The 9,617-nt window shown below is 47.3% G+C and overlaps 1 protein-coding gene across 1 annotated transcript; it reads right to left on the minus strand.

Annotated features, from left to right (window-relative positions):
• Window positions 1-237: 237 nt before the first annotated feature.
• On the minus strand, window positions 238-3,954 carry LOC129831769 (claudin-8-like). Its single transcript, XM_055895200.1, has 2 exons — window positions 3,101-3,954; window positions 238-1,731 (listed from the first exon to the last, which is right to left on the minus strand). Exons 1-2 carry the CDS (start codon window positions 3,332-3,334, stop codon window positions 796-798), a joined length of 1,170 nt encoding a protein of 389 aa, XP_055751175.1. The 5' UTR covers window positions 3,335-3,954; the 3' UTR covers window positions 238-795.
• Between the last annotated feature and the right edge of the window lie 5,663 nt (window positions 3,955-9,617).

Below are 9,617 nucleotides of genomic sequence, written 5' to 3' on the forward strand. Positions count from 1 at the left end.
GTAGCAAGTTAGGAGAACTTACGCAGCAGGTGAGGAGAATAAACGCAGCGGGTGAGGAGAATAAACGCAGCGGGTGAGGAGAATAAACGCAGCGGGTGAGGAGAATAAACGCAGCGGGTGAGGAGAATAAACGCAGCGGGTGAGGAGAATAAACGCAGCGGGTGAGGAGAATAAACGCAGCGGGTGAGGAGAATAAACGCAGCGGGTGAGGAGAATAAACGCAGCGGGTGAGGAGAATAAACGCAGCGGGTGAGGAGAATAAACGCAGCGGGTGAGGACAATAAACGCAGCGGGTGAGGAGAATAAACGCAGCGGGTGAGGAGAATAAACGCAGCGGGTGAGGAGACCTGAGGTTAAGTTAAAATGCTCTCCTAACCTGCTACGAAAATCACCTCGTATTGAAGTGGCTCTCCCGTATGCAGAATCAAACAGGATGTTCTTTATTGGAGAAACCAAACTTCTTGTTTACTGAGGTCACATGACAGGTAAGGTCAAGGTGACAAAAAGACAGCTGCTTATATAAAACCGCCAGCAGCAGGCTGACAAACACACCCAAATGGTACATGAATAATCACATAACAGAAGATAAATGTAGAATAGAGTTTCTAGATTCTACACAGCTGTAACTGTCCCATACACTGAACACATTACAGTTTTACCAGAATACCAAAACAGACATTTAACTTTTCAAAAAATAAGAAAAGATACCATGTGATTCTAATAACCATATAGAGGAGATACATTTGTTAAAGGTATAGTGAGTATGGGAAGATGACTGGTCTCGTTGCAGTCTATTCAGATGTACACACCAACACTGCTTCCGTTGTGGTGAGACTGCGATGGTTGAACTCTGGAGCCCTTATACCCGATAAAAACAGGATTCTGAGGTACGGCTTGGAAACTGGAGTTGTGTGAAACGGACAGGTTTCCCGGATGACTGTAGGAGTATGGATTTGTCTGTTGACTACCGGTATATGTGGCGTACGGAGTGGTCAGGTGGCTATAGGAGTACGGAGTCTGTTGGCTGATGTGTAGGGAGTTAGCCAGAGTGGACAGGCTGCTGACGCAGTTGGAGCTGTTAGAGGTGGAGGGATGGCGTCCGTCAACATGACGTCGGTTGCCGTGGTGATAGAACGACGGCCCAACGTTCTCCACCAAGCTAGAGTCAGTCACAGCAGCAGGAGGGTTCATGACGACCCCTTGTTGTCCATAAGGAACGTTATGAAGAATCGGAGCTTGGCGGTGTTGGTATGCATCGAAGCTGTGACTTTGTTGGTGGATCAGACCGGGCTGGCGGTGAGCCCCGATGTTAAGAACACTTGAGATAGGATGATAGTGCATCAGAGTGGGTTTGTTGATCCTGTTGGCAGGATGGTAGATATCGAACGAGGCTTTGTTGGAGTGGACGCGGCGACAGAGGAAGAGAAGCCCAGAGGTCAAGAGGAAGGCTCCGGTCACCCAGCCGACGTAGAGAGCCTCTCCCAGCTCCCTGCGCTGGGCATCGATCAGCAAGGGGTTATAGAAGTCACGGATTATGGCGTGAGCCGTCCAGGAGACTGGGATGAACACACAGATAGAGGCCAGTAACTGCATGCCTCCAGCCACCATGAGGATGAGGCTCTTAACGCGGTCGTTGTCCCGGATGCAGGAGGTACACCGCATCCCTGCTAGAGCCCCCAGTAGACCCATCCCTGAGAGAGCCAGCGAGCAGCACATCAAGCCCCTGGCAGCCTGTGGAAGAGAAGACCAATACATACTGCAACACATCAACCCATTATGTAGATACCTCTTCAAGACGTTCCGATCTCTTGGTGGAACGGCTAAGGTTGAAAGTCGCTGAACCTGGGTTCTGAGACCCGGTAGGAGCTACTTGCCCTTATTCGCTACAATACATAAAGTAAAGTTTACCTAAACAGGTTTAAAATGTGTTCACGATTGACATGATTTCATATTGTTCGTCCCAAATGGCACCCTATTCCCTGCACTACTTTTGGCCGGGGCCCATAGGGTGCCATAGGCACTACATAGGGAAGAGGGTGCCATAGGCACTACATAGGGAAGAGGGTACCATAGGCACTACATAGGGAAGAGGGTGCCATAGGCACTACATAGGGAAGAGGGTGCCATAGGCACTACATAGGGAAGAGGGTGCCATAGGCACTACATAGGGAAGAGGGTACCATAGGCACTACATAGGGAAGAGGGTGCCATAGGCACTACATAGGGAAGAGGGTACCATAGGCACTACATAGGGAAGAGGGTGCCATAGGCACTACATAGGGAAGAGGGTGCCATAGGCACTACATAGGGAAGAGGGTGCCATAGGCACTACATAGGGAAGAGGGTGCCATAGGCACTACATAGGGAAGAGGGTGCCATAGGCACTACATAGGGAAGAGGGTGCCATAGGCACAACATAGGGAAGAGGGTGCCATAGGCACTACATAGGGAAGAGGGTGCCATAGGCACTACATAGGGAAGAGGGTGCCATAGGCACTACATAGGGAAGAGGGTGCCATAGGCACTACATAGGGAAGAGGGTGCCATAGGCACTACATAGGGAAGAGGGTGCCATATGCACTACATAGGGAAGAGGGTGCCATAGGCACAACATAGGGAAGAGGGTGCCATAGGCACTACATAGGGAAGAGGGTGCCATAGGCACTACATAGGGAAGCGGGTACCATAGACACTACATAGGGAAGAGGGTGCCATAGGCACTACATAGGGAAGAGGGTGCCATAGGCAATACATAGGGAAGAGGGTGCCATAGGCACTACATAGGGAAGCGGGTGCCATAGGCACTACATAGGGAAGAGGGTGCCATAGGCACTACATAGGGAAGAGGGTGCTATAGGCACTACATAGGGAAGAGGGTGCCATAGGCACTACATAGGGAAGAGGGTGCCATATGCACTACATAGGGAAGAGGGTGCCATAGGCACAACATAGGGAAGAGGGTGCCATAGGCACTACATAGGGAAGAGGGTGCCATAGGCACTACATAGGGAAGCGGGTACCATAGGCACTACATAGGGAAGAGGGTGCCATAGGCACTACATAGGGAAGAGAGTGCCACACATCCATAAAGTGATCATACCTGCAGGTCTGCGGGGAGATACAGCAGAGAGTCGTACACCTTACACTGCATCCTGATGTTGGCCTGTCTATAGCAGTTCATCCACAGGCCCTCCCAGCGCGTCTCCATGACGATGATGTTCTCTCCGATGAAGGCTGTAACCTTCCACATGGGCATCCCGGTGACGGCGGCTGCTCCGATCAGACCCACCAGGCCCACGCACAGCGCCGCGATCTCAGACACGCCCTGGATCATCACTTCGTCCGTTGTCAAGGGATTCAAACAAACGATCAGGGTCCAAACGAACTCTCAAAGTCCTCCTGACAAAGAACCCTTAGTGGTAGTTGACTCCCAAATCTACCTTAGTGATAGTTGACTCCCAAATCTACCTTAGTGGTAGTTGACTCCCAAAGCTACCTTGGTGATAGTTGACTCCCAAAGCTACCTTGGTGATAGTTGACTCCCAAATCTACCTTGGTGATAGTTGACTCCCAAATCTACCTTAGTGATAGTTGACTCCCAAAGCTACCTTGGTGATAGTTGACTCCCAAAGCTACCTTGGTGGTAGTTGACTCCCAAAGCTACCTTAGTGATAGTTGACTCCCAAAGCTACCTTGGTGATAGTTGACTCCCAAAGCTACCTTGGTGGTAGTTGACTCCCAAAGCTACCTTGGTGATAGTTGACTCCCAGATCTACCTTGGTGATAGTTGACTCCCAAAGCTACCTTGGTGATAGTTGACTCCCAAAGCTACCTTGGTGATAGTTGACTCCCAAATCTACCTTGGTGATAGTTGACTCCCAAATCTACCTTGGTGATAGTTGACTCCCAAAGCTACCTTGGTGATAGTTGACTCCCAAAGCTACCTTGGTGATAGTTGACTCCCAAATCGACTTTTCTCAGATGTTTTCAGACCTCAGAAATGGTCTAAGTTGGAGATGAGTCCATGTCCCAAAACAAATGAAAATCCCAGAGGGAGTAGAGGAACCGAGGCAGAGAGGTGACCTGTCCTGTTCTCAGTGTGATGGTGAAGCGTGACTTGTCCTGTTCTCAGCGTGATGGTGAAGCGTGACTTGTCCTGTTCTCAGCGTGATGGTAAAGCGTGACCTGTCCTTTTCTCGGCGTTATGGTAAAGCGTGACCTGTCCTTTTCTCAGCGTGATGGTAAAGCGTGACCTGTCCTTTTCTCAGCTTTGATGGTGAAGTGTGAGACAGACAATAGCACAGGGTGTTGGGTAGCTATTGTCTGTTATGGGAGAGAAACTCTGCTCTCTCCTGGTTGGCTTATAGGATCAGGGTACAACGGAAAACCTGTGAGGACTGTCTGTGTGCGGGCATTGTCTAGTACAGTAGTTCATTGGTTCACCCACTTGTTGATGTTTTCATAGCCTATTTATAGCCAACACATCCACTCAATTACACATTATACCATTGGAGATTAACACAGTAGATAGCTGTGTTACCATTGGAGCTTAACACAGTAGATAGCTGTGTTACCATTGGAGATTAACACAGTAGATAGCTGTGTTTCCATTGGAGATTAACGCAGTAGATAGCTGTGTTACCATTGGAGCTTAACACAGTAGATAGCTGTGTTACCATTGGAGCTTAACACAGTAGATAGCTGTGTTACCATTGGAGCTTAACACAGTAGATAGCTGTGTTACCATTGGAGATTAACACAGTAGAACTGTGTTACCATTGGAGCTAAACACAGTAGATAGCTGTGTTACAATTGGAGCTTAACACAGTAGATAGCTGTGTTACCATTGGAGCTTAACACAGTAGATAGCTGTGTTACCATTGGAGCTTAACACAGTAGATAGCTGTGTTACCATTGGAGCTTAACACAGTAGATAGCTGTGTTACCATTGGAGATTAACACAGTAGAACTGTGTTACCATTGGAGCTAAACACAGTAGATAGCTGTGTTACCATTAGAGCTTAACACAGTAGATAGCTGTGTTACCATTGGAGCTTAACACAGTAGATAGCTGTGTTACCATTGGAGCTTAACACAGTAGATAGCTGTGTTACCATTGGAGCTTAACACAGTAGATAGCTGTGTTACCATTGGAGCTTAACACAGTAGATAGCTGTGTTACCATTGTCTGATTTAGAGAAGAAAAAATAAATAAAGGTTACATACAACATATAATGAAAGACAACCAAACAGTTTGATTTAACAAGTCCTACATTATTTACCAAAATATTTAGTCAAGCTTGAGCTTCCATCTCTCACCACCATAGGGAGTGTCCATCACTCACCATCATACGGAGGAGAGGAACCCATCTCTCACCACCATAGGGAACCATTCTCTCACCACTATAAGGAGCTTCCCTTTCTCACCACCATAAGGAGCTTCCATCTCTCACCACTATAGGGAGCTTCCATCTCTCACCACCATAGGGAGCTTCCATCACTCACCACCATAGAGAGCTTCCATCTCTCACCACCATAGGGAGTGTCCATCACTCACCATCATACGGAGGAGAGGAACCCATCTCTCACCACCATAGGGAACCATTCTCTCACCACTATAAGGAGCTTCCCTTTCTCACCACTATAGGGAGCTTCCATCTCTCACCACCATAAGGAGCTTCCCTTTCTCACCACCATAAGGAGCTTCCATCTCTCACCACCATAAGGAGCTTCCATTTATCACCACCATAGGGAGCTTCCATCACTCACCACCATAGAGAGCTTCCATCTCTCACCACCATAGGGAGCTTCCATCTCTCACCACCATAGGGAGCTTCCATCTCTCACCACCATAGGGAGCGTCCATCTCTCTCCACCATAGGGAGCTTCCATCTCTCACCACCATAGGGAGCTTCCATCTCTCACCACCATAGGGAGCTTCCATCTCTCACCACCATAGGGAGCGTCCATCTCTCTCCACCATAGGGAGCTTCCATCTCTCACCACCATAGGGAGCGTCCATCACTCACCAACATAGGGAGCATCCATCTCTCACCAACATAGGGAGCGTCCATCTCTCTCCACCATAGGGAGCGTCCATCTCTCACCAACATAGGGAGCTTCCATCTCTCACCACCATAGGGAGCTTCCATCTCTCACCACCATAGGGAGCGTCCATCTCTTACCACCATAGAGAGCTTCCATCTCTCACCACCATAGGGAGCTTCCATCTCTCTCCACCATAGAGAGCTTCCATCTCCCTCCACCATAGGAAGCTTCCATCTCTCACCACCATAGGGAGCTTCCATCTCTCTCCACCATAGGGAGCGTCCATCTCTCACCACCATAGGGAGCGTCCATCTCTCACCACCATAGGGAGCTTCCATCTCTCTCCACCATAGGGAGCGTCCATCACTCACCACCATAGGGAGCGTCCATCTCTCACCACCATAGGGAGCTTCCATCTCTCTCCACCATAGGGAGCGTCCATCTCTCACCACCATAGGGAGCGTCCATCTCTCACCAACATAGGGAGCATCCATCTCTCACCAACATAGGGAGCGTCCATCACTCACCAACATAGGGAGCATCCATCTCTCACCAACATAGGGAGCATCCATCTCTCACCAACATAGGGAGCATCCATCTCTCACCACCATAGGGAGCGTCCATCTCTCACCAACATAGGGAGGAGAGGAACTGTTTCATGCAGTGGTTTCATGTGAGTCACCCTTAACAGCGTTCAAATCAAATCAATGTATTTGTCACATGCTTCATAAACAACAGGTGTAGACTAACAGTGAAATGCTTCATAAACAACAGGTGTAGACTAACAGTGAAATGCTTCATAAACAACAGGTGTAGACTAACAGTGAAATGCTTCATAAACAACAGGTGTAGACTAACAGTGAAATGCTTCATAAACAACAGGTGTAGACTAACAGTGAAATGCTTCATAAACAACAGGTGTAGACTAACAGTGAAATGCTTCATAAACAACAGGTGTAGACTAACAGTGAAATGCCTCATAAACAACAGGTGTAGACTAACAGTGAAATGCTTCATAAACAACAGGTGTAGACTAACAGTGAAATGCTTGGTAAACAACAGGTGTAGACTAACAGTGAAATGCTTCATAAACAACAGGTGTAGACTAACAGTGAAATGCTTCATAAACAACAGGTGTAGACTAACAGTGAAATGCTTCATAAACAACAGGTGTAGACTAACAGTGAAATGCTTCATAAACAACAGGTGTAGACTAACAGTGAAATGCCTCATAAACAACAGGTGTAGACTAACAGTGAAATGCTTACTTACTTGCCCTGCCCAACAATGCAGAGAGAAAACAAAAATAACACAAGAATACACAATGAGTAATGATCACTTGGCTATATACAGTGCTAAGTCGATGAGCAGGGGCACGAGGTAATTGAGGTAGATATGTACATATAGGTAGTGATAAAGTGACTAGGCAACAGGATAGATAATAAACAGTAACGTATGTGATGACTCAACTCGGTACTGGTACCCTGTGTATATAAGCCAAGTTATCATTACTCATTGTGTATTTCTTTATCATGTTATTTTGATTTTTATTATTTCTCTTTTTTTATCTCTGCATTGTTGGTAACTAAAAAGTGCACTGTTATTCTACACCTGTTGTTTACGAAGCTAGTGACAAATACAATGATTTGATTGATTTTAATCAAGTTAGTGCAAAAAGGGATCCTTCCAAGGCAGAAGCTACTCTTCCTAGGGTTTATTATGGATCCCCATTAGTTCCTGCCAAGGCAGCAGCTACTCTTCCTAGGGTTTATTATGGATCCCCATTAGTTCCTGCCAAGGCAGCAGCTACTCTTCCTGGGGTTTATTATGGATCCCCATTAGTTCCTGCCAAGGCAGCAGCTATTCTTCCTGGGGTTTATTATGGATCCCCATTAGTTCTTGCCAAGGCAGCAGCTACTCTTCCTGGGGTTTATTATGGATCCCCATTAGTTCCTGCCGAGGCAGCAGCTATTCTTCCTGGGGTTCATTATGGATCCCCATTAGTTCCTGCCAAGGCAGCAGCTACTCTCCCTGGGGTTTATTATGGATCCCCATTACTTCCTGTCAAGGCAGCAGCTACTCTTCCTGGGGGTTTATTATGGATCCCCATTAGTTCCTGCCAAGGCAGCAGCTACTCTTCCTGGGGTTTATTATGGATCCCCATTAGTTCCGGCCAAGGCAGCAGCTACTCTTCCTGGGGTTTATTATGGATCCCCATTAGTTCCTGCGAAGGCAGCAGCTACTCTTCCTGGGGTTTATTATGGATCCCCATTAGATCCTGCCAAGGCAGCAGCTACTCTTCATGGGGTCCAGCAACATTTAAAAATTGAATTTAAATTAAATTTTACCCCTTTTTCTTTCGAAGGTATCCAAATTCGAGGTATCCAAATGATAGTTACAGTCTTGTCTCATCGCTGCAACTCCCGTACGGACTCGGGAGAGGTGAGAGCCATGAGAGCCATGCGTCCTCCGAAACACGAACCAACCAAGCTGCACTGCTTCTTGACACAATGCCCACTTATCCCGGAAGCCAGCTGCACCAATGTGTCGGAGGAAACACCATACAGCTGGCTACCGTGTCAGCGTGCACTGCGCCCAGCCCACCACAGGAATCGCTAGTGCACGATGGGACAAGGACATCCCTGCCGGCCAAACCCTCCCCTAACCAGGACGACGCTGGGCCAATTGTGCGCCGCCCCATGGGTCTCCCGGTCGCGACAGAGCCTGGACTCGAACCCAGAATCTCTAGAGGCACATCTAGCACTGCCACTCGGGCTGTGAGCCACTCGGGCTGGCCCCTGGGGTCCAGCAAAATTAAGGCAGTTATACATTCACAACAGATTTCACAACATATTAAGTGTTTGCCCTCAGGCCCCTACTCTACTACCACATATCTACAACACAAAGTCCATGTGTACGTGTGTATATAGTGCGTATGTTATTGTGTGTTTGTGTGTATGTTTGTGTTGCTTCACAGTCCCTGCTGTTCCATAAGGTCTATTTTGTAATCTGTTTTTAAAAAATCAGATTTTACTGCAGTCATGGCTCGATGTAGTACTGTCCAGCTCCCATAGTCTGTTCTGGACTTGGGGACTGTGAAGAAACCTCTGGTGGCATGTGTTGTGGGGTGTGCATTGGTGTCTGTGCTGTGTGCCAGTAGGGTCAAATAGACAGCTCAGTTCATTCAACATGTCAATACCTAAGTAGGGATGAAGTCAATCTCTCCTCCAGTTTGAGCCCAGGAGAGATTGACATGCATATTATTAATATTAGCTCTCTGTGTACATCCAAGGGCCAGCCGTGCTGCCCTGTTCTCAGCCAATCATCAGTCATTTGTGTAAGTACTGATCAGACAGGTTTTTTTTTACATGGTGATATATTGGAGATAATATACAACAATTACTTGAAACAACTGAACATTATAAAAAATCAAAGATACCCGGCCTGGTCTTCATAGCAGATTTGGAAAAGGTGTTTGATAAAGTACGACTGGAATTTCTATATAAATGCCTGGATTATTTTAATTTTGGTGAATCTCTGATACGATGGGTTAAAGTTATGTACAGAAA

This window comes from Salvelinus fontinalis, chromosome 33 (genome assembly GCF_029448725.1).
Source record: "Salvelinus fontinalis isolate EN_2023a chromosome 33, ASM2944872v1, whole genome shotgun sequence".
In the NCBI taxonomy this organism is placed as follows: domain Eukaryota; kingdom Metazoa; phylum Chordata; class Actinopteri; order Salmoniformes; family Salmonidae; genus Salvelinus; species Salvelinus fontinalis.

Excerpts from the sequence above, each read along its gene's own strand:
- LOC129831769 (XM_055895200.1), bottom strand. The coding sequence starts at position 3,334 with ATGATCCAGGGCGTGTCTGAGATCGCGGCGCTGTGCGTGGGCCTGGTG. Across the intron at positions 1,732-3,100 it reads ATCTCCCCGCAGACCTGCAG|GCTGCCAGGGGCTTGATGTG; the intron begins GTATGATCACTT and ends TCTCTTCCACAG.